At 44.3% G+C, this 25,276-nt stretch overlaps 2 protein-coding genes across 3 annotated transcripts in view; both read left to right on the top strand.

The window, feature by feature from the left end:
- nlgn2a (neuroligin 2a) overlaps positions 1-22,972 on the top strand; it is a 57,877-nt gene extending 34,905 nt beyond the window's left edge. For both annotated transcript variants that reach the window (XM_061284980.1, XM_061284973.1), the window contains 6 exons: positions 1,227-1,376; positions 15,955-16,140; positions 18,215-18,480; positions 18,548-18,701; positions 18,985-19,351; positions 19,481-22,972. In XM_061284980.1, coding sequence (XP_061140964.1) covers positions 1,227-1,376; positions 15,955-16,140; positions 18,215-18,480; positions 18,548-18,701; positions 18,985-19,351; positions 19,481-20,309 — 1,952 coding nt within the window. In that variant the 3' untranslated portion in view covers positions 20,310-22,972. The remainder of the gene's footprint in view (positions 1-1,226; positions 1,377-15,954; positions 16,141-18,214; positions 18,481-18,547; positions 18,702-18,984; positions 19,352-19,480) is intronic.
- Positions 22,973-23,481: 509 nt separating this feature from the next.
- Positions 23,482-24,728, top strand: pop7 (POP7 homolog, ribonuclease P/MRP subunit). The gene is made up of 2 exons (XM_061280561.1): positions 23,482-23,592; positions 23,771-24,728. The coding sequence occupies exon 2, from the start codon at positions 23,785-23,787 to the stop codon at positions 24,244-24,246; it is 462 nt and encodes a 153-aa protein (XP_061136545.1). The 5' UTR covers positions 23,482-23,592; positions 23,771-23,784; the 3' UTR covers positions 24,247-24,728.
- The last annotated feature ends 548 nt before the right edge of the window (positions 24,729-25,276 follow it).

The following is a 25,276-nucleotide window of genomic DNA, read 5'->3' as shown; positions in this document are numbered from 1 at the left end:
CACGATGTGCACAGTGCCGTGCAAATGTGCAGCACACGCTTGGCTTGAAAAGCTCGAAAGCAGCTGCAGGGGATCCGTCTATCAAGCGAGCCGATCGATCTTATTGATTTGCAAACGGCTACTTGAGATGCATCGTTTGCAGAGAACAATATGTCACCGTGTACGGTGAGTCAAAGGGCCATGTCCAAAGTGGATACTTGGGCAATGGGCTCAGTGTCAAGTCCATTGCAGGCATTTCGGGAATACTGTCCTGGCTCCGCATCACATCAACGAAAGTGGCTGATGTAAGGTTACTACGGCAACGGCTTTTCTCCTCATTACGAGCCAGCGTCTCATGGAGATGATTTCCAAAAATGTAACTACGAGGCTTCTCCGGAATTCTTTCTTGCGTCATCTTGTTGCCGTCCTGCCCAGCGCGCAACAATAGCTTCCAAGAGAATACGTTTCCTGAAAATGAACGGCTTGGGAATCGACCGAGAAAGATGTTGATGTAACCGTCCTTGCAGCTCAGCGTTTGCATTTGTGCCGAGAGCCGAGGCAAGGTGAGGGCTGTTATGGAAATTTGGGATAGAAGCACAGATGGCGATCTGTCACCAACAAGGACGACAATGGACGGAAGACACCCAGCATTTAATTTCTTTTCTCCTCTTCTCATTCTTTGTCTATCAACGGCAAACATAAAGGCTCGTGTTACCTTTTTGCCGCCTCTCTTCTGCGCTTTGCTTATTTTCGTGGGGGTTTTTTTTCATGCCTCGCTGGCCTTGATGCGAAACGATAAATTATCAGAGCTGAAAAGAAATACATCAGCTTGTTAAACACACTTTGAGGAGAAGTTCAAAAGGAAACATTGGCTTGTTTGTGCAGTTGTTATCGACAACTGAAATGACCTCCAGCTATTTCCCCCCCCCCCTCCCCCCCTCGAGCAACGGTGAGGAATAGATGCGTGTAAAAAATACAAGAGTATTTTTTTTCCCCAGCATCCCTCGATGGTGCAACATCACTTGACAATCAACAAAACTGCTTCCACTGTGTTATTTTAAATGACCCCAAATTGTTGCTTTAAAAGTACTCGTGCAAGTACTTTGTGGGTAGCGCTGCACTCCTCGAGTGTTGATCCTCATCCAACCTTACAATTTGTTCTTATTATCAAAAGCAACATGTCATCAAAGACAATACATAAAAGTATCATTGACCTTATTATGAATGATTGCTTGGTCTTTTTGCAGATATTCGCGACCGCAGAAAGAAGCCGGTGATGCTCTTCATTCACGGCGGCTCGTACATGGAAGGCACCGGAAACATGTTTGACGCCAGCGTCCTTGCCGCCTACGGCAACGTCATTGTGGTGACTATGAATTATCGTCTTGGTGTGCTGGGTGAGTCATGAGGCCTTTGTATTGATTGTTCTGACTAACAGATTTTTTTTTTTCATTCTATATTGAAGTCTGAGGTCTGAAAATATTTTTTCTGCTTGCAAAACAAGAAGCCAAATGTGCTTGCTTCAAACTTTTGATCACCCCCAGCTGAAATTTTCTTGGGAAACTGACAGAAACAAAAATGGACTGAGCATTGTATATATTGTGTATTTTGAAAACTATTCTTGTCCAGTTAAACCACCAAGGAATTTCGAAATGATCACACAAAGCAGCAACACAGACAAACTCAACTCATCTCAAACGAGGTCAGTCGGACCAAACACCAAACGTTCTGTTTTTGTTTGAATTCCAAAAGTTCCGTGCTTTGATTTCCTCCAGACAGGACACAAATGCCCTTCAGGTTTTTTTTGCTTAGCGGAACTTAAATCTGGCCGTCATCCACATCGTACGATATGTTTTTTAAGATGGAACCAAAGATATGCAATGAAAACTGCAGGGGCCCTAAAGTTGAACCCTGTGGAACACCAAATGACGCAATAAATAAAATAACACAAAAGCTAAAGCAAAAAAAAAAACAGCATATAATAATACTCAGCAGCAGGCAGACGTGCAGGCAGGCTCGTGATCCCCGGCGTACGTGCGCGTCGGGAATTGTGCAGCGTTAAATACGTAACAGGCCGCCCGGCGCCTGACCTCAACGCTGCTCGGCTGCCGTGGTGACAGACGTGACGAAAACCCCCGTCCGAGGGAGCGCGATGAAAGTGAGACAACGCATCTATTTGTGATCAATGGCGGCGGGAGCGGAGGGCATTAAAGCCCGCACACACCAAGATGAGGGTGACAGATGAGAGAAGTGATGGCAGGAGAGAGATGAGAGGGAGGCCAGAGAGCAGGAGGGGGGCGGGTGGGTGGATTTGCCTGCCATGCTAAAAATAAAACCCGCAGAGCCGCTCCGGCGTGCGGCAGAGCCCACGTTCTACGCTCTTGAGGTGTATGTGTGTCTGTTTGACATTCTTGCATCTTCGGATCCCAGGGCAGTGCGACGTGCAAAATGGAGGTTTGAGAATTGATGGTTTTCATTTTCACACCGATGTGCGAACACACACACACAGTCTATTGTCTTCGTTCGCTAGCGTTCGTCTTGGCTGCGCTGCTTCCACCATGTCAACGTGACTGTATTTTTTTAATCCAATCCGATTTTAGCGTCCATGTGTTGCCACACCGATCTGCGTTGCCCGTTATAACTTTAACTACCGTATTTTCCGGCCTATAAGGCGCACCGGACTATAAGGCGCACCTTCAATGAATGGCCCATTTGAAAACTTTGTCCTTATATAAGGCGCAGCGGACTATAAGGCGCACCATTAATGCATCATGTCAGATTTTTAATCCAAATCAAATCATTCTCCATTTTATCTTTTTTTTTCAACTTCAGACGGAACAAATTACTTTATAATCATAAAATAATGATCCATAGTCTTTTTGAGTCATGATTCATAGTCTTCAGCAGGCCACTTATGATTGATTTCATGACACAATACTTCGGGCCAGTTTGAATTTAGGAATTTGGTCCATATATAAGGCGCACCGGACTATAAGGCGCACTGTTGGTTTTTGAGAAAAATTTAGGTTTTTAGGTGCGCCTTATAGGGCGGAAAATACGGTATATTAAAAGTGCGAGTTTTTTTACCAAATGTCAAACTCGTCCTCATAGGGCCGGAGCTCTGGCTCTTAATGACATCAGTATTTTTCTGTCCTGTGATTGGTTCGTCACAGCCGACAAACAAAGCCTTGATAGCAAACTGTACATATTTAATAATCTCTGGTGAGGATTGATGTGTTGTTGTTTTTTTAAATAATTTCATTACCGTAATTTTCGGACTATAAGTCGCGTTTTTTTTTCGTAGTTTGGGTGGGGGGGGGCGACTTATACTCAGGAGCGACTTATATACATATATATGTTTCTTTTCACTTTTTTGGGCATTTTATGGCTGGTGCGATTTATACTCCGGTGCGACTTATACTCCGAAAATTACGCTATATTGTTACGTAAATATTGATTGTGAACCGCTCGAGATGATTTTGTGTGCACTTTTGCTTGTGTCGTACTGGGCAGCATTGTGAGAACAACCTGACATGACCAGAGACATTTTCCAGACACCCAGGTGGAACAATCTAAGTACATTGGCTATGACGCACACACACACAAAAAAGATCAATACACACGCACACACAAACACAAAGCACCTGCACACATAACATGCTAAATTCTTAGTCTCCATAGCAACCCCCGCAAGAATTGATGTGACAAGTGCTCTCCACTTAATGAGCAGTATGAGACATGAGTCTAGTGGCCCTAAAATGTAAAACAACAAATAATAACTAAACGGAAAAAAACACAGAATTAAAAAAAAAACTTAAACTTTAAAATATCAAAGCAAAAAAAAAAGCTGTGAAATCACAATAGAAAATTAAAAAAACACAAAAGCAAAAAAAATCATCACATAAAAAGATACAATAGCAAATGAAAACAAACACACACAAAAATGACTAATTAGAATAAAAACCACCAGATAAATCATCAATCATACAGCAAATCTAAAAACTGCCAAAAAAAACCAAAAAGCAATCACAACAGCAAATCAAAACTGTCAAATGCTCTTTCATATTTGCGCTTATTGAGATCCTGTTGTGTTTACTTATTTGTAGTTATGTTTTGCACTTCAGGCCTCCCGTAGGGTATTACACGCACACACACACACACGCGTGCTGTCAAAAGTCGTACTTGTTCAGTTTTGACATTTTCCTCACCGCCAATCAGCCGATCCCCGCAGGCGCTCACTCAACGGCGCGTTTGTGAAGTTTACAACTTTGCTTGCCGCCTGCCTGGCTGGCTCATCAGCGCTCCTTCATCGCCGCTCTCCATCGTCTCGTCCCCAACCCCCCACCTCCCTCCCGGTGGCCCACTTTTTTGCTGCGGGCGCTCCGACAAAAAATGCCAGTTACGGGACCGATTAGGCGGACGCATTTTTCTCGTGTCAAAGCGTTGTCGGCGGGGAGCTGCCGGCCGCTAATAGCCGGGATTGATCATCATTACGCTGAGATGACAGCGCCTTGAGTCATCATGCATCGCTCCCGGGATGCCCGCGAGATGACGCCCCCCCCCCCCCAGGGGGATGGCACTGTTATTTAGGGGATTCTCTCACAAGGCTCTCGTGTAATGTAAACAAGCAGAATGAGTACACGGAAGCCTCAAAACGCGCTCTCTGTTTTGAGTTCATCCCGAGGGTGATTGACGGGGTTCGTCCGTCGGAGCGAGCCTTCATGCACGAGCGATTTCCCCGCAAAGTTAGAAGCGTGAATGGTCGCCCGTTGCGCCGCAGGTAAACAACATATGGCAGTCAAGATGCTTCGGTGCTGAATGTCTCATTGCAGGACGGGACTTGCTTTCTGTTGTTTTTTGACATTGGGTACACCAGTAGCTTAACGAGCAAGCGTGCTGGTTGTAATTGGGCCACAGGGTTGTCATGAATGGCTGCCAATAGAAAGGCTTGCCTTGTCGCGATTCATGAAATGTCTGCTAACAAAACTAACAGGTTTTGGGTAATATTAGCTAAATGCTAACGTCATTATTCGCTTTACAGTCAAAATGTGAAAGTCGAAATTGTGATTTCGGCTTCTCTCGTTTCTAAAAACATTATTTGAAAAAAAGTGCCCAGTGGCACGCTGTGTTATTAAGTTCCCGACGTTGTGAAAGTATCCCGAACGCACCATGTTAGCGTAGCGTGTACGTGATTGTGCCGACCCCGAGCGTGCTTTAAACTTTTTAAAAACATCCCGGATAGAGCTTAGTGTCAAACTAAGCACACAAACAAAATAATGACAGGTATTTTATATTTACATATCCAAGCTTTGTTTTTGAAAACATCCCCGGTGCTAATGCTAAAGTCAATGTGAAATCCCATTGACGTGCTAACTGCAAACAAGCACTGAATTCTGCGAGTCATATTCTTTCAAATAACGATGATCCATACACAAATATTTATTCAGGGTCAAGCCATCATCAGCTTGAATATGGATCTCAGTGATCTCAACCCCAACGACAGTTGACATCAGAACCCGAGACACGTGCCAGCGGCGCTCCAGCAAATATCTCGTCTTATCTCTGCGTCATTTCTCATTTTACCGCCTCTTGCTCGGCCCATTACTCCGCTCTTTGCCTTTTTTTTTTTTTTTTTAACGTGCGTGGCCAGTTTACACGCCGCTGCATCCATCATGTATGTGACACGGCATGGTCCTACGCGGGAGGCTTTGTACTGGGCGGCAGCCTCGCCATTGCATCTTTATTGGCCCATCAAATGCGGCAGAAAGAGCACCTGAGGCCATGGGAGCATTTGCACGCAATGACTCATGTCATGCACAATACTTAAAAATACACAGATACTACAGACTTTGTGTTTTCCAGTCCAAAGAACACAAAAAAAACAAAGCACCGTCTTACAATGTCGACATCCAGGTGACTTTGAGGAAGGGGGGGGCGGGGGTAGCTTTTCTCCAAATGGCCTTTGAGCAGATGTGGGTGTCGGAAGCAGCAAACGGGACTTGGCACCTGATCTGACTGCTTGGCAGTCTTCCTTTCCCTTCCTGCCCTCCATGTCAGGCCAGTCAACGTGATGCAGGACTGCAGGCCCGGCGATAGGAACAGCCCGGGATTCTTTTGCAGATCATACATGCAAAATAAATTAAACGCTGTGTGCATTTTACACACCTTTGTGCCAGTGCCAGGTTTTGTGATATAAAAAGATGAGACCAAGATAAATCATTTTCGTTTCCCTGCATTAAAGTCACCTGTAATCTATACAAGTCAAGGATTTAAAGCAAACAATGTGGTTGCGTAAGTGTACACACTCTCATGTGACACTCTTGCTTTGGATTAACCTCAAATCAATTCTAGATGTATGTTTGACTACTATTTTGATCTTTTCATATCTTTTCTATGTAATTATGAACAGCTTCGAAATGTTACCAAAAAAAACTTCAGACTTCTGAAAAAATAGCCAACTAGAACATCTGAACTTTATTTGGCGTTAATCAGAGACAATTACAATTATTTAAATTCAATTAAAATGTTGGCGGGTGTGTGCTGACCTGAATTCTGAACACTATCATCCGAGTTACGAGAGGGTGTGCGCACTTCCGCAACCGCAATCAATTTTGGATTTGCTTTCCCTCTTGAAAAGACAGAATCACGTTCAATAAAGACAAACATAATAGAAGCCATTCTGTTTTTGTTTCACATCGCAAAAGGATGACATACATCTGAACAAGGGTGTGTAGACTTCTTCTATCCACTGTATTTGGAGACTATGGAACGTGAGCAACCTCATTCCTGACAATTGTAGCTTCGCGCCCACTGTTGATTTATGCATTAAATCCAACATATGGATAATGCATGAAGCGAACGTAGCCAAATACTGCCCGCCAGCATTCATGTGTGTGTCAAGTGCTCAAATTCCTTCCGGCGTGTTCTTGGTTTTCTCCCACTGTCTTTGGAAGGACTGTTTGCGTATACATGTGGAAAAGGATGCGGGAAAACGGTTTCATTTCATGATATAGTTGAAAAAAATTCACCATCGTCTGCGGAATTAGTTATCGGAGTTTTCGCTGCTAAATACGGAAGTGGGCATCAGCTTCAACAAAATTGTTAGGACATTTAAATGTGGATGGATTGTCCTCGTGGGCAGTGGGGAAGGAAAATAAAAGTTTCGGTGAGATGAGACGAGGGTTTGGTGGATGCGTCGCGATGGAGGGAAGGCAGCAGTTGGATACCAGCTGAGCATCCCGCCCGGTGAGATTGGAAAAGGACGAACGCGAGAAGAAAACGGGATGGCAATCAGCTCTTCTCGATTGCCTCAGGTGTCCCGCAGGAGACATTGATCCGGAAAGGAAGTGTCACGGAGAGACCGAATTCAGGAATGCGGAGGAGGTCGCTAGCTGCGATGGAACCAGAGTCCAATAATTAGTGCTGCGGCCCGTTTCTGCTCGGGAGCTGTAAATCCTGGTTTGTTTCCAGCGTAGGATGTGGAGGCGGACAGAAGGAGAATGGAGGACATCGGCGTTTTGTGTTCTTTCTGGCGACCACACCGTGACGAGTTTCAATTTTCCTTGCTGTTCTGAAAGGGGCCATTCCGGCCACCATATACTTATACGGCAGTGTGTGTGTATGTGTGGAGATAGAGATATTTAGACATTTTGGTTATTACAGATATAGAGAGAGATGGATGGATGGATGGATGGATGGATGGATGGACGGACGGACGGACGGACGGACGGACGGACGGGCGGGCGGGCGGGCGGGCGGGCGGGCGGACGGACGGACGGACGGACGGATGGACATACAGTAGATAGAGAGATAGAGATAGATAGGTAGATACGTAGATACGTAGATAGGTAGATACGTAGATACGTAGATGGATAGATGGATAGATGGATAGATGGATAGATGGATAGATGGACAGAAGGATACATAGATGCGTAGATAGATGCGTACATAGATGCGTACATAGATGCGTACATAGAAGCGTACATAGAAGCGTACATAGATGCGTAGATAGATGCGTAGATAGATGCGTAGATAGATGCGTACATTGATACGTACATTGATACGTTCATAGATACGTTCATAGATACGTACATAGATACATACATAGATACATTCAGAGATACATTCAGAGATACATTCAGAGATACATTCAGAGATACATTCAGAGATACATTCAGAGATACATTCAGAGATACATTCAGAGATACATTCATATAGATACATTCATATAGATACATTCATATATATACATACATATACATAGATACATACATAGATACATACATAGATACATACATTGATTCATACATAGATTCATACATTGGTTCATACATTGGTTCATACATTGGTTCATACATAGATTCATAGACATATACAAGTCTATGACATGAGCTCAACCAGCTGCGCCCGAGTCACTTTGGCATGCGTCTGACCCCAGCATGACAAAAGTGGATGTTGCGGAGCTCCCTTCCTTCCCGTCACCTCTATCTCCCCCGGTCAAGGTTGCTCATGAATTATGAATCCGTCGAAATCATTCCCACCACCGACCCATGATGCAAATGTTGTTGTTGGAACGTGTGGAAAAAAAACTAATATGGGTTTAGCCTGCTTGATAGTCACCGCAGATGATTACTCTGCTTAAAAATAGACGCAGATGACGGTGATTTAATTACACCAGAGGGTGTGTGCGCGTGTAAATGTTAATTATGTAACGAAAAGACGCCCTCTAAACGGAAGCTCTGCAGCTAAGCATGTCGTGAGCGCGCCTGCCGACAACGCTTCCCATCTACCGTGTGTGAATTGAACGCCTGAAATAAATTTCTTAAAATCTGTTTATAAGGGCCGCAGTTAAGACGGCGATGGTGTCAGTGTACGAGTGTTGAGAGACGGCGGCGGTCATCTGTCAAAGTTGCGTCACCGCGTGTCCTCAGAAACCCTCAGCGAGGCGGCGGGGCTGACAAATTGCATCTGTCTCTCGTCCAGATGTCTACGGGAAACGTCGGTAAAAATGCCTCTCAGGCATTTCTGCTCGGACATCCCCGGAGCTCGTAGAGGAAATCTTTCAAGTCATTAATTATCTTAACGCGGCATCCTGGAGATGTTAAAACCAAAAGGTAAGCGTCTCTTAATGAGACGGCCCAAAGTCCTCCATCTCGTCACGGAGGCCGACAGCTCGGCGAGGAAGCGACACCTCGACTGTAAGACGCGACACGGCGGGGCGAGGCCACAAAAGCAATCAGCGTGTCCATATTGTCGGCGTGTCGCTTTGCTTGTTTCATCAAAGCGCCGTCTCGGCAGAGTGTGGCGGGCCACTTGTCTCTCAAAGCATCTGCTTCATTTGGAAGGGACAATAGAAGATGTTTGCAGCTTGTGAGCAAGAACAAATACGACCTGCCAGACATATGAAGTCGGGCTTAGCTTGTCTATCTTGCTGCTCAGAAATTCTTGTTTTGAAGTCTCTGTACGTGTGAACAGTTGTCTATGCTGCCAAGCATATATTTGCCCATATATATTTACATGCATATGTGTATATAGTATACTACATGCATATACTGTAATATATATGTATGTATTTAATTTATATCTGTGTATATATGTATACATATGTGTGTGGGTATATATATATATATACATATATGTATATATATATATATATATATATATATATATATATATATATATATATATATATATATATATAAAAATTCCCCTCTCACCCTCCGCGGGTGCTCTCCCACTCCAAGCTCGGGTCCTCTACCAGAGGCCTGGGAGCTTGAGGGTTCTGCGCAGTATTTTGGCTGTTCCTAGCACTGCACTCTTCTGGACTGAGATGTCTGATGTTGTTCCTGGAATCTGCTGTAGCCACTCCTCCAGTTTGGGGGTCACTGCCCCAAGTGCCCCAATGACCACGGGCACCACCGAGGCCTTCACTTTCCAGGCCTTCTCAAGCTCTTCTTTGAGGCCCTGGTATTTCTCTAATATATACCATATATACCATATATATAATCATATATATATATATATATATATATATATATATATATATATATATATATATATATACCACATACTACAATATATACGTATATGTATATATTACAATATATATATATATGTATATATATATACATATTAGGGGTGTAACGATACATCGATACACATCGATTAATCGATATAATGCTCTGCGATTTATTGGCATCGATGCTAAAGGTAAACATCGATTTATATCGCCGTGTTTGACCTCGGACATTAGACGCGACTTTATTTTGAAATCCAGTTCATTGTTGCTTGCTTCCTCTTTTCGGGAGCAGTGCGCCCGGCGTTGTTGTGTTGTGAGCAGATCACGCACGTGAAAGGGGAGGGGACAACTAGTACGCGGCTCCTGGGCTGCTGCTATGGCTAGTGTCCAAAAAGACGAGGAAATTTGCTCCCCTTTAGGCTTCAAGTCATTGGTTTGGAAGCACTTTGGATTCCAAAGAAAAGATGGCTCAACGGACAAGACACGTGCAGTTTGTAAATCCTGCCATGCGGTGATCAAATATTCAGGGAGCACAAATCTCGCCGCACATTTAAAGAAAAAACACGACATCAAAGTTCAGTGTTAAAGTAAGCAATTTGTATACTACAATACTCTTGTAATTTCCTAAATAAAGAGTTTGCAGTACCTTGTTGATTCTGCGTATGAATTGTTATAAATCAGGATATTGTTCTATATTTTTTATTAAAAAAAAAAAAATCTATCGTAGAGCACTATATCGCGATATATCGTGAATGAATCGCAGCAGGCTTTAAGATATCGGCAAATATCGTATCGTAGTTCTTTATATCGATATTATATCGTATCGTGACAAAACCCGCGATTTACACCCCTAATACATATATATTACAATATATATATATATATATATATATATATATATATATATATAATATATAATGTGTGTGTGTTTAGATTCCACTTTGCATTCACTGAGGGAGCCGATGGCAATGCGACTTGTTTTGTTGCTTGTTTTTGATGAAGTAACTTACCCCCACCCCCACCCCTCCCCCACTGGTTTGCACTCCACTTTTGTCACAGACCAATCAATCCCCTCCTCTATCTTTAATAGGCCCCCATGTCATTCTCTGATTATAATCAGAGAAGGAATGGGTTCTGGGGCTAAATGAGGGATGGTGAGAGGTAATTAGCAGACTAATAACTCCAAGTCGTGACGCGCCGAAAGAAAAGACAGATGGAGGGATTGGTGAACGAGTGGAAGATGGAGGGTCGATGAAAACGTCAGCCGCCGAAATCCCATTATCATTAAAAGGAGGATAAACTATTTATGCTAATGCACATTGTGAAATTAATATAGAAAAGAGACATGATTATATTCTTTCATGGATCACAAAATGCATAAGGATGCAAAAAAAGTACGATGACTCATGTCGACTGGAAATCGCATATATTCTTTATCCTCTGCGTAGAATGACCCTCATTAGTGATGTGGCAAAAACAGGTTCACTCTCATCTCCATTTTAGTCCTTTAAATGAGGAAAATGTTCCCCCCCCCTCATTTTTAAACCCAGTTTTTGCCATGATGTGTTTATTAAGGTGGCAAACTGAGAGCCGTGCTGCATCCCCCGTCCGCCTGCCAAATAGGGAGCCAGCTTCCCCCTGATAACTTTAATCAGCTCCGCGAGGATGCCAAATAGTGAGCAACTTTGGCTCGGATGAGTCCGATTGTTCTGAGCTTGGGTGATTTTTGAGACGGACGCTTGTTGGTTTGAATTTGATAGTTCAATAACTTCTTTTCCTCTGCCGCCGACCTTTTGAGATCTTTGGGCGAAAAGAGAGAAACACTTGTGGCTTTGGTGAAAATGAAACCTCTCCGCTTCCGGCCTCAAGTGTAATGAATCTTCTCCAGCTCGACATCAGATTGGAATCTAAAAAAAAAAAAAAAAAAACATTTCTCTTCATGTGCAACATCTTTTATAAACTCATAAGGCAGCTGCCTTGATTTAAATTCTAAATCTGAACATTGTATATTTTCGTCTGAGCTGCCTCGCTTGCATCTTTTTATGCCGCGCCATGAATTATTCATCAAGGCCCTTTCTACGTCTTTGATGGCAGTCGGAGTGTCAGCCCGCCGCTACCTTTCAATATTTCACCAAAGTTCTTTTGACTCGGCACGTTCCTTTCATTCCGAGTCGTATTTTTAATACTTTCTCAAGCTCGGGTGTGACTTGAAGTGTCACCGCGTCTGTCGGGTATCCGTTCATTCACGAGGAATAAAGGCGGCCGGGCGCCTCGGTTCCGGGTCCTTCTTCTCGCTTTTGGCGCCGGCCGGTCGATCGATCGCACTCCAACTCACGTTTACGGCCTGACAATGGATTTAATATCCTTTACGGTGACGCCGACTGATTTACGGCGTCCGCTTTTGACGTGGTTTATTGGCCACCGACTACGCCGGCCAGCTGAAATGACGTGAATAGCACTCGGCGGAAAGACGGCTTATTCGGAAGCGTTCAGACGTGGTCTATTTGCTTGGGCGCTCGTAGATAAACGCCCGTACAAGATGTCTGACAGGTGCTCTCGCTTTGTGCGCCGCAAATTGCTTGCTTCGTTGCCCATTGTCCTCGGCCGGAAGGCTTCTTTGTTATCGTTGCTTTGTCCTTCCGTGTGCCCGCACGACTTTTCATTTGTCAGCGTGCTAAGCAGAGCAGGTCAATCGGTGACGTAAATTCGACACTAATTTGACAAAAGTTTAATTGGAATCTGCCGTGAGGAAGGGTTGTTATGTTTGAAGCATTTCTTTTTTTATTTAATCACAATACATATGTACTGAACAACAGAGTATGCGGTCTTGCTAGCTCACTGCTAGCTAGCATCTCCGCCCAATGAAAGGCTGCAAGCTCACTAACGCATACATGCTAACGCTGCTACATTGCTAGCGTGACTTATTCGTGAAGGCTGTATGGGCAAAAATGAAATGTTATCTGTTTAATGTTGTAGATTTTGGCTAATGTTTAATTGTCAAGGTTATGGAATCTGTCGAGAAGAGACTTGTTGAGGAAACCTTGTGATGTTTAAATCAGTGTTTTTTTTTGTCACCACAAAACATATGCACTGAACGTGTAGTCTTGCTAGCTAACTGCTAGCTAGCATCTCCAGCCAATGAAACGCCACACACTTACTAACATATACATGCTAACGCTGCTACATTGCTAGCATGACAAATCATAAGCGCTGGTTATATATATATGGATATATAGATATATGATATATAAACATTCCAGCAGGGGTCGCTGTTTCTGCGTTGTGTATGTGCTGGTTTAGTCACGAATTTTACATTTTGTTTGTGATCGCTTGGTTTTCAGCAGGATTTATGACACTCTAGTTTTTTTGTTAATCAGAAGCAGCCCAGCCGTAAATGATCAGGCATCATTTATGCAAAGCAGATTAGGCTGACATGTGTGACTCATGTATTTGTTTTATTTGGACAGCCACACAAAAGCTGCTCGCTGTTCATGTGCTGGCATGGTTGGCAGATGAGATATATGTGATAAAATGTGGCAAAAGGCACGAATGACACAAGCTGGAGAAGCTCCAAGGTCAACAAAATGCAGCCAACTTTGAGCTGGTGGTGGAGGAGTTCCAAAATCTAGGCCAGCTCTGTTTTGCAGCATTTCACTAGGACGCCGCGCCATCGCTACGCTCGACTTTTAGTTACCACACATGATCGCCGTTCTTCATTTATCCGGTGATTAAATCGGTTCAGGTGACGATGCGGACGATCCACTTGGGAGCTGGAGCTCGCTGTATGTTCAGCTCACACACATGTGTGAGGTCTGTTGGGAGCTGGCCTGCTTTCGCTTGCACATACGTTGTGCAGCTTGAGAAGACGTAAAAAAAACTTAAAAGGAAATCTATGGAGAGAAGATGGAAGCACACAGCAGAGAAATGCGCCGTCGTTTTTATAATCCTGCCGTTTCTCTTTTAGCCTGAGAGACGCTTCCTTGTAAATGTGTGAGGGCTGAACGATTTTCCAAAAGAATCCAATTGCGATTTCCCCTTATATTACGATTTAATATGAGATCAATTTTCTTTCTCAAAGGTTCTCTTCCTATGTATTTGTTTTGACATAAATAAATAAATAAATAAATAAATAAATAAATAAATAAATAAATAAATAAATAAATAAATAAATAAATAAATAAATAAATAAATAAATAAATAAATCAATCAATCAATCAATCAATCAATCAATCAATCAATCAATCAATCAATCATAGTAATGTTCTTTTTGAGGAGGAGGTAGTGAGGAAACGGACGCAGGGTGTCATCAGGGTTTCTTCAAGGTTCCAAATATTTGTTGTGACAAAAAAAAACTAAATTAAAACTGTTGGCGAACATCTGGTGAACATTTACCTTAATTGAATCTTGACATTAAAGTACGATCATCTTTATTTATTTTTTTATAAGTTTGGTATAATAAATTGATGGTAGGTACAACTGAAATGGAGCGATGTCTAGGACCTTCAAAAAGATTTTTTTTTTTTTTTTTTTTAAATGTCCTGAAAAGTGGCCATTTTTGCAATACGAGGATTCCATCCAACCCATTCTAATTTCAAGGGTCATCATTATAGTGTGTGTGGTCAAAAGTGCAAATAGAGAACGGTTCAAGAGGCAAAAGTATATTTGCATGGCACACGAGGTCTGACCTCTTGGAATCAGATGAAACAGTGTTTCTCTGTCCGGCTCTCACAGAACACCCACTATCCCCCTTTACCTCTCTCTCCACCCTGTCTCCTTTTTTTTCTCTTTTATCCGCAACCATTTTAAAGACTATTCACGCTACGCTTTCATCTCGGTCACTTTTGTCCGAGCGTCTTGTCAGATTAGGATGAATGTGCTCGGCGAGATGTGCTCGAGTGAACTTCTGCGGGTGTTCTCTCGTACTGCTTCCGCCGTCAATGCTTTGTTCAAAGGAAAGTAAGATTGCGTCTCTTTATTGATGTTTCATTTTATGAACTCGGGGAGGATTGCAGCATGCCTCGTCTGAGTGCTAGACCTTCACTGTATGGATTTAATGGGCGACCTTTTGCGGCTCAATTAACATCCATAAAGGGATGAATAGGACATATTGTCTTAATTAGTGGACTAATCAGAGATATTAAGTAGCGATTATCTAGGTAAATGTCAAAGTACAGCAGACAAACTTTGAGGACTGTTAGACATTAAATTTGTTTGAGCAACAGAGTATGGGGTCTTGCTAGCTAACTACTAGCTAGCATGTGCGCCAAAAGAAACGCACAAAGATTGCTAGCATGACTTATTTATGGAGGCTTGATTGCCAAAAACCAATCTGTTTGATTTTGTATATTATGGAATGTGCAATCGATTAAAACATGCTAACGCTGCTACATTGCTAGCATGACTTATTTATGGAAGCCATATTGGCCAAAACAAATCAGTTAGCCCTACACAGACTTGTCTGTGATTTAGGGCTATATAAAAAAAATAACTTGACAGTTTGATGTATATTTTGGAATGTACAATCAATGAAAACATGCTAACGCTGCTACATTGCTAGCATGACTTATTTGTAGAGGCCATATTGGCAAAAATGATTCTGTGCGTTGTATATTTTGGAATGTACAATCAATTAAAACATTGTGAATTAAAACACCGTCATGAAGGAGAGGCTTTGTGATGAACGTGAGCAGGTTGAAAAACAGACAAAAAAGGGTTAGAACATTTTAGATGACAGATAACGCGGTGAGAAGATGAGCTGAGGATTATTGAGTCCTTCCATTTGAGTGAGGACGGCTGACCAATCCCGGCCTTACATTTACTTTTGTTTCAAGGCCAGGATTGTTCCACTTCTTGATGCTACGACCTAGCGCTACCATTTCCACTCAACCATAGTTTTTGCCAATTTGACAAATCTGTGGGTTCTGACACCACGCCGCTTCTGTGGTTCCTGTGCGCAGGTTTCCTCAGCACCGGCGACCAGTCGGCCAAAGGCAACTACGGCCTCCTGGATCAGATTCAGGCACTGCGCTGGCTCAACGAGAACATCGGTCACTTTGGCGGCGACCCGGAGAGGATCACTATTTTTGGATCGGGAGCTGGAGCATCCTGCGTCAACCTCCTCATCCTCTCACACCACTCGGAGGGTAAAAGCGTCTTCCGAAACGTTTTGGACACTTCTAATTGAGAAACTAAATAGTCCGAGTTGAGCGTTTGAAGCTAACCGCGTCAAATTTGAACTCAAAGCAGTGCTGACTTTTGATCCGGTCCGTGTGCCCCGTCCGTGGAGTGACGGGGGACATTAGCACGCATTACCTGGCCCACGCTTCTCTTAATGGTCCGTTGCACTGAGCTTTTCCCCCTCCACCCACCATCCATCTCACCTCCTGCTCGCCATTTAGCGGCTACACAAACACCCAGAGGCTTTTTGTGTTATAGCGAGAGGCCCGTGGAGGAATCTACTGTGTTCTGGAGTTACATCTGAGCGGCCGATGACCCGCGATCAAACACTCTTTTCAGATTTTTCAGCTAACCGCCATTAAAATGTTAGCTTTTCTGTATGTTCGCGCCGTACTGATGAGCAGAAAGAGCTGTTGAGACATGTCAATGAAATCAGGTGTAATAATAATAATAATATACCACTGATTGCTTGACTGACAGTTTTTCCCCAACCCTAAATGAGCCAAGGCACATAATTTACATTTAAAAAATCTCATTGCACACCAACAACAAAAATGACTAAAATAATGATGCCCGTTAGGTTGAATAGAAAGTACCGTTTTTCCCATGTATAATGCGCCCCCATGTATAATACGCACCCTAAAAATGGCATGTTGATGCTGGAAAAAAGCCTGTACCCATGTATAATACGCGCCCAAATTTTGACTCCTACTTAAGTCCGTAAACGTCAAATTATTTCAGAAAAAAGATCATCTTTGGGAACAACCAGATGTTGTTCTGCCAGTCAGTATCACTGCGCATGCGCTAGCAAACTGAATAGCGGAGAAATGTTTCGGATTTGTGTAGGGTACATTGTGACAGCAAACGAGCAGGTGATCTAGCAAGCGTCTGATACCAGAGCATTGTGTTTGAAGTGAACAGCAGAGAAGAAAGGAACAAGGCAAAGTGTTGTGAAATAAAATATTAGCTGTAATACGCATTTAGGTAGAGAACTGAACTCTCGCTCTTTATATAGCTAAAAAAAAAAAGACGAAAAAAATAAAAATAATAATGTACCTATGTATAATGCGCACCCCAGATTTTAGGACAATACATTTGTTCAATTTTGCGCATTATACATGGAAAAAAACGGTAATTCTCTTATCTGTTACCTGCTACGGAAGATAGAAAAAATATTCATGGTAAAAAAAAAAAATTAAAAAAAATTGACTTAATGTGTTGGGCACGGCGGTTAGGAATCACTGGACCGAACTGGACGAAGAGAAGCCCCGCCCCTTTCCGCTGCAATCGTATGCTAACGTGTATTAACCCATTGTCTCTTTTTGTGCTGCCCCTCTTCCCTTTAAAAACAAACAAACCAATGTCTTCTTCATTGTCATCACGTCATCGTCGCCATCGTCCTCGTCTCCATCATCAGCTCCTTTCGATGCTATGTGTGTGTTACCCCCCGAGTTTTCTCCGCCGGCGTTGCAGGTAAGGAGTTCCGTCAAGCATCACGTTCCCAATGAATCGTGAGTCACCGGCGGGTCAATAAATGAGGCGTGTTTTCCAAAAGCAACCGTGGTTAAACTGGCAATTAAATAAAGGAGGGCGTCTCACAAAGAAGAACCGGTTTTGAAGAAAAGCTTCCATATTTCCCTCTCGGTGTACGGTAATTGATTTCTGAGGGAAAGGGGGCTCTGCAGCCGCGCTTAATAATTTAGCGGCCGGCGCTCAGACGCGGCGAGGCGGCAAGATGAAAAAGAAAAAAGAAGAGTGTTGGGGAAACGAACGATGCAGGCGGCCCCCCTAACGAGCCACTTGGGCAATCCAAGCGACAGAACTCGCGTCGGACAGACTTAAGGAAGAAGAGGGAGAGCGACCGCCGCAGTCTTGACACTGCCTTTCCAAATCCTCTCGTTAGCATCGCTTACATTATGCCGCATGTGAAGCGCCATCTGGGAGAAGATTTGAAAATAAATGCAAATTGGCGGATAATTCTATTCAATGTGTCAGTGAAGTCGACAACATTCAAGTTTTTTTTTAAATTCTTCTTCCCAGGCCTTTTCCACAGGGCCATTGCCCAAAGTGGTACGGCCATCTCCAGCTGGTCCGTCAACTACCAGCCCCTCAAGTACACTAAAATCTTGGCTCGCAAGGTGGGCTGCACCTACTCCGAGACGGCCGACCTGGTGGACTGCCTGAGGCGCAAGAACTTCAGGGAGCTGGTGGACCAGGACATCCAGCCGGCTCGCTACCACATCGCCTTCGGCCCCGTGGTGGACGGCGACGTGGTGCCAGACGATCCCGAGATCCTCATGCAGCAGGTAATGAACATCATCTAGCCGTGACGTGGCCGGCGTGGATGATTTCAATTCCGCCCTCGGCCTCTAGGGGGAGTTCCTCAACTACGACATGCTGATTGGCGTCAATCAAGGCGAGGGGTTGAAGTTTGTCGACGACAGCGAGGACAACGACGGCATCTCGGCCGCGGCGTTCGACTACACCATCTCCAACTTTGTCGACAACCTCTACGGATACCCCGAGGGTAAGAAAAATTGAAATGACAATGAAATTAGGCGGGGAGACGATGAGCGATCAAAGAGGTCCGGCATACGCGGGAGTTAGCCGATCTTGAGGATTATCTTTCACCGTGGTAGTTCTCTGAAGCTCTTTTGAAGCTCTGCGGGTGCTAATAGCATCTCGACGCCATCCGGGAGTGTGGCAGCTTCAAATCACAGCGCTGGCAGAACACTTCAAGCTTCCGTCAAACAAACAAAGCCGTTTGGATGATGCTTTGTCTATGATCGGTCTGTTTTTTCTTTCTTCAGGAAAAGACATCCTGAGGGAGACCATTAAGTTCATGTACACAGACTGGGCGGACAGGGACAATGGCGACATGCGGCGCAAGACCTTGCTAGCGCTGTTTACGGACCACCAGTGGGTGGCGCCGGCTGTGGCCACCGCCAAGCTCCACGCCGAGTTCCAGTCGCCTGTTTACTTTTACACCTTCTACCACCACTGCCAGACCGAGACGCGGCCCGAGTGGGCCGACGCCGCCCACGGAGACGAGATACCGTATGTTTTCGGAGTGCCCATGATCGGTGCCACCGACTTGTTCCCGTGTAACTTCTCCAAGAACGATGTGATGCTCAGCGCCGTCGTCATGACCTACTGGACCAACTTCGCCAAGACCGGGTGAGCGTCGTTGCTTTTCAAATTCCGACAAGAGTTGAACTCATCTTCGACGTCAACGTGTCGGTCGATTTACAAAAGCGAGATGTTCAGTGCCGTGACCTTGACGTTCTCTCGTTGGTCCTCCCCCAGGGATCCCAACTTGCCGGTCCCGCAAGACACCAAATTCATCCACACCAAGCCCAATCGCTTTGAAGAAGTCATCTGGACCAAGTTCAACTCCAAGGACAAGCAGTACCTCCACATCGGCTTGAAACCTCGCGTCAGAGACAACTACAGAGCCAACAAGGTGGCCTTCTGGTTGGAGTTAGTCCCGCATCTCCATAATCTGCACGACGAGCTCTTTTCAACCACCACTCGCTCACCCCCCGGCCCGGGCCCAGGCACCCCCAGAACCAGAACTACGGGCCCGCGCACCACCCACCGCCCTTACCCTACCTTCTCGTACGACCCGGAGCCCGACAGTTCGGAGCGTCCGCCCCCGGTGCTCTTCCCCGGCGACACCCGCGACTACTCCACGGAGTTGAGCGTGACGGTAGCGGTGGGAGCGTCCCTCCTCTTCCTCAACATCCTGGCCTTCGCCGCCCTCTACTACAAGCGCGACAAGCGGCACGAGATGCGACGCCACCGGCTCTCCCCCCAGCGGGGCGGTACCGCCAACGACCTGGCTCACAGCCAGGAGGAGGAGATCATGTCCCTGCAGATGAAGCATTCCGAGCACGACGCTCACCACGACATGGAGCCCCTGCGGCCCCACGACATCCTGCGGCCCGCCTGCCCGCCCGACTACACGCTGGCGCTGCGCCGGGCTCCGGACGACGTGCCTCTGATGACCCCCAACACCATCACCATGATCCCCAGCACCATCACGAGCATGCAGCCCCTTCACGCCTTCAACACCTTCCCCAGCACAGGTCATAACAACACTCTGCCCCACCCCCACTCCACCACCAGGGTATAGTAGGCGCTGAGCCAACACAGCAGCGCCACCCACAGGCCAGGAAGACTGGCTGTGCTTCGAACAACCTACAAAGGGGGAGGGACTTCTGGACCCGTGACTCTCCGAGGACATCTCCACCACCTCCGAATCACGCCGCCCGGCTCAAGAGTGTGCGGCGTAGCGGGCGAGCTGTGCGTTTCGGGCCAAACGGCTCTTCTCAAAAAGTGTCGGGATGTTTTTCCAAGCAGCCATTTCTTGAAGGGAACTCTCGCCTTTTTTTTCCCCCCCTCATTTGAATTATTCTTAAGTATCATGGCGTCGCCTACTGTTTCATCCCCTAATGTGTTTTTGGTTTTTTTTCTGACATCGGTATCTGCTTTTCCCAAACCCTTTTCCAGTGTTTGTAAAAGAGGGGTGGGGTCAACTATGAAAAGTTTCTGTATCGTATACTTTGATTCAACCAGCATTCTCGGTGCCAAGTTAGTGTTTGCATACTCATGAAGGGCAAAAAAGAAAACGTTGAAGAAAAAAAATACACAATATTTATTGTCCACTAACAAAATGTGTTCTCATGACAAAGTGCCAAACTGGCCCTTGATTGTGCTTTTTGTTTCTTTCACTGCTTGTGTCTTGTTCAGTTTTTTTTTTGTTTGTTTTTTTATGTGAAATTGCATTTTGTTGAAAATATAGATATAGAGAAAGTATATACAGAAAAAATATATCGTTGTATATGTGTACAAAGGAGAAAGTCTATAATTGGGTATTTTGCGCTAGGGGATTTATGCATGAATTTTATTCAAAGGAGGGTCATGGGTATGGGAGGGGGGGAGGGGGACAATACAGTCGCACATTTCCCCCAAGCCGACAAAAGCGCTTCACCTCCCTACATCAATTGGAGAAAAAAAAAAAAAGCGTGAACGCGGTCGTCATCTCGCCCGTCCGTCTCTGGCGTGGATTTTCATTTCTTGTTTGCTTCAAGGTCCAACTTAAAGAGTGTGCGTGATATCGTCGCGTGTTTTCACCATAACTCGGCTCTTCTATTTACCCCACCCTGACCTTGGAAGGTCAAACCAAACTTAAAATGCCAACTCTTAAGCACACGGGTGGGTCGGCCTGCCAGGAGTAAAACAAACGGGGGGAAACCTTAAAGCAAGTTGTCCCGATTTTATTTCCCTCCCTTTTTGTCACCGGTGCTGTCGTAGCTCGTGTGCTAGCTTTTAGCCCGTTTCTTTGATTCCTTCTTTGTTGTATTCTGATCCACGAAGGGGTGGCGGAGGTCGCCACCTCACCGAGCGCTGGAGTTTTGCAAGACACGTCGTGCACAATGTGGAAGAGAGAGAGAGAGCGAAAGCGCCTTTATGGTGGAGTCGGTGATGACTGCCGTGGAAAAAAAGAGACTTTGGAGGAAGCCTTAAATCACAAAAGGCGGACACGCTGAGCTGACATTTTAAGGCATGGCCAGCTTTGTATCTTCTCCGTTTGCCAAGATGAAACTTTTGCTAGGATGTTCGATCCACGCTTTTGTACCCCCGTGAGGTCAAAGTCGGTGAGGGGGCGGGCCACGAGGCGAACGGACTGCGACGCTACCTGAAGCAGGAAAAAAAAAAAAAAAAACTGCGCTCCGGGCTGTTCTTCTTGTCAATTTTATAAACTGCCACTGGAATCAGACTTGCATTGTGCAAAGAAGACGTGAGATGGCTAAAGGGACTTCCGCAGACACAAATGAATTAAAAAGTGTACATTTTTAAATGTAAGAATCAACCAGATGAAATATTTGTAAATATTAAGTTTCTTGATCGGTTTTTTTTTCCCCCCTTTGTTTTTTTTTGTTTTTTTAGGGGGAGTGACTGAACAAAATGCCCAGATTATGTGATAACCTTTGACAACAGGTGCAGTTTGCAAACTTTGTGCTACTTTGTTTTGTCTTGTTCTCATCGCATTTTTGACCATTCTGTAGCATCCAGACACTGTAGCAGAAATTCATCATGCTGGTTTTCCAATTCAATTTCAAAATCTTATTTGCCGACAAGTTTAATTGCCACTTTCATATTATTTTTATGTGTTCACTTTAAAATGACATACACGATGTGCTGAGTACATACATTGATGTGAAAGTAAAAATTAGCCATGTTTTTTTTTTTTTGCCCCACAAAATGGGAAGTGAAAGGAACCCGCCATTGGTTCACGGTGCGACAAGGCCCTCGATTAGCTCACTTCACATGTTTACATGAAGCCACTTTAATGTGGGTCCGACATGAGGGCTTTGATACCATAAGATGCCTCACACACTCACGTGATTACGATCATACAGCGAAACTGTCAGCACACAATTGCCTGTTCGAGTTTATTATGATGCTACTAGTCAAGCAAAGTCATTTGTTTGAAGGCAATGGCACACACAAGCACACAATAGCAAACACACACAGGCACATGAACTTCCTGCTCCGATTCCAAAGCAAAGTTGCACCTGTTGTCTATTTTTTTCTCCTTGTCTTTTTTTTTTTTATTATCGGAAACCCAAGATTTGACAAGAAAACATTTTAGAGTGGCATTTTGAGAAAAAAAAAGGTGCTAAAACTTAGAGAAAAGTATTAAGGTGATAATCTTTCTGTTTACTTTAGAAGTTATTATCCACTGTATGCTGTGATACTGATCTGGAAAACATTAAAGTCATTCATAGCCAGTGTGTGCGTCTGATGTCTTTATTGAAGCTGCTATTCATAAATATTATTACTAATCAACATTTTAAAGTGCTCCCAAATAATTAATGTCAATTTTGAGGGAAAGCCACCCAAAACATGACACATTCAGATTTCTTACAACATACACGTGAACTGTTCATCGTTTGACAACTCTAAGGCCACAAGGTGGCGGCAGACGCGAGAACCGGAAGTGTAGTTTTAAAGAATTATAATAAATAAAAAAAACATTAAGTGTAGCTTGTGTAACATGAACTTCAGTTTTCTTTAATATAATCAATTGCATTAAATTCCCCATATTCAATCTCATTGTTAATTCAGTCATATAAAAGCATTTTTGGTGGATTGTGACAAGATGTTACTACGCTACGCAATAACTACAAATTATTAACAATTATCTGCCACAGTGTGTTTTTAATGTGTATTGAAAAGCAAAAAACGGACTTTTATCGACCTACGTGCGCGTCAGCGACGCCTTATCTGATCCACTTCCTGTTTTAGTCTACTTCCGGGTCACGGCTACAATCGTGGACCACTTAGCCTAAGATGCTACTGTGCTCAGCGACGTAAAAAAAGCCAATTTACTCTCCAATTATCATCCGGAGGTAAGAAATTACACTTTGATTTGATGCGAAATGATTGGTTGAGAAGAAAACGCATTTGTTAGTGATTGTTTGCCTATTTTGAGTGCCACCATTAGCTTTCAGGGCTGCAATCTGTCCCAGTAGTGACGTCAAATATAACTATAGTGTCAGAGGTGATTCCATTTTTGTCCCAATTCAGTATTTCGGTTGGATATGACCGAGCCTCGCAATCCGGGGATGTCATCCCTCCCCGCCGTCGCCGCCGCCATGCAACCCTCCGACAACCCCTGTGCTGTCGACATTGACCCGGTGGAGTACACGCTCCGAAAACGACTCCCCCGTAAACTGCCCAAGAGGCGCAATGACGTGTACGTCAACATGAAGACGGACTTCCGGGCGCAGCTCGCCCGCTGTCAGAAGCTTCTGGACGGCGGCAGCGGCCACCGGGAGATCTGCGTGCACGGTCTGGGACTGGCCATCAACCGGGCCATTAACATCGCGCTGCAGCTGCAGGCCAGCAGCCAGGGGGCGCTGCAGCTGGCCGCCAACACATCCACGGTGGAGCTGGTTGACGATTTGGAGCCGGAGGACCCCGACGAGGCCGCTGAGCCCCTGACGCGAACGCGCAACAATTCGGCCATCCACATCAAGGTTTTTTACCCTGATCCCTTGTGAAGAACCAAGAAGCAGTTGGAAGACTTCTCCCGAGTTGCATGCATGTGCGTCAAACATTTATTTATTTGGAGGACTGAATCTGTTTTATACAGAAACGTTCAACTGCCACATCTAGGCAAAAATAAGTTTTAAATCTTATGTTAAAACCTGATAGGTTTCACGCCATGACTTCCACGTTTGGAAAAACGAAGCTATTTCTGCTCGGTTCTTTGTGTCTTATAAAGCAAGATTAAAACGTGAGACTTGGGTAATTTTTTTTTCCGAGTGTGGCAGCAATACCGTTTTTGCATGACCCCCCGTTACCCCCCCCCCCCCCCCCCCCCTTCCCCTTCCCCTTATTTTTTAACCCGAAATTGCTTTTCATATACAGCCAGTGATTCTTGTATCGCACCGCGTGTTGTATTGAATGTCCACTAGGTGTCAGTAGTTGACTAGTGGAAGTCTTGTGATTATGAACTACAAATAAAAATCGCTCTAAGAAATTCAGCGATTTGGGAGTTTTATTCTTAATACCCGCAGTAGTGCATTTACGGAAGTGTATGGCATTCACTTCAGGGATCTCTTTTTGTTTTTATTTGTAAATATATATATATATATATATATTTCTGTTTCATGGAATATTATTTTTGCCATTTTTTTCCCCCCTGTTGTTAGAAAAATGTATTACCAATGTTAGGGAAAATATATCAAATCAAAATTATCCTAAAATACACATAAGAAATATGGTGAAAACCAAACTTAAAAAAAAAATTCAAACAAATCGGAGAGAAAAAAAAAGAGTTGTTTTTCCGAAATATATGCAATACGCTGCATCAATGTGAAAGCGGCACTGTTTTCAAATCAACTTTGTTAATTTGCAAGCAGGAAAGACGAGGACAGACCGCGTGTTTCTTTCGTTTCTTTATCCAAGAATAATATTTTCTATTTAAATAGCAACTTTTACAGTGATTGGACTGGTAATGTGAAAACAGGAAAGGAAAACATGTGCAAACATCCTCAAAAAGCATCTCACACTTGCGCAACAAGTCAA

This window comes from Syngnathus typhle, linkage group LG1 (assembly GCF_033458585.1).
Source record: "Syngnathus typhle isolate RoL2023-S1 ecotype Sweden linkage group LG1, RoL_Styp_1.0, whole genome shotgun sequence".
In the NCBI taxonomy this organism is placed as follows: domain Eukaryota; kingdom Metazoa; phylum Chordata; class Actinopteri; order Syngnathiformes; family Syngnathidae; genus Syngnathus; species Syngnathus typhle.
The sequence above is the reverse complement of the archived record's forward strand: the minus strand, read 5'-3'. Positions and strand labels throughout refer to the sequence as shown.

Excerpts from the sequence above, each read along its gene's own strand:
- pop7 (XM_061280561.1), top strand. The coding sequence starts at position 23,785 with ATGACCGAGCCTCGCAATCCGGGGATGTCATCCCTCCCCGCCGTCGCC.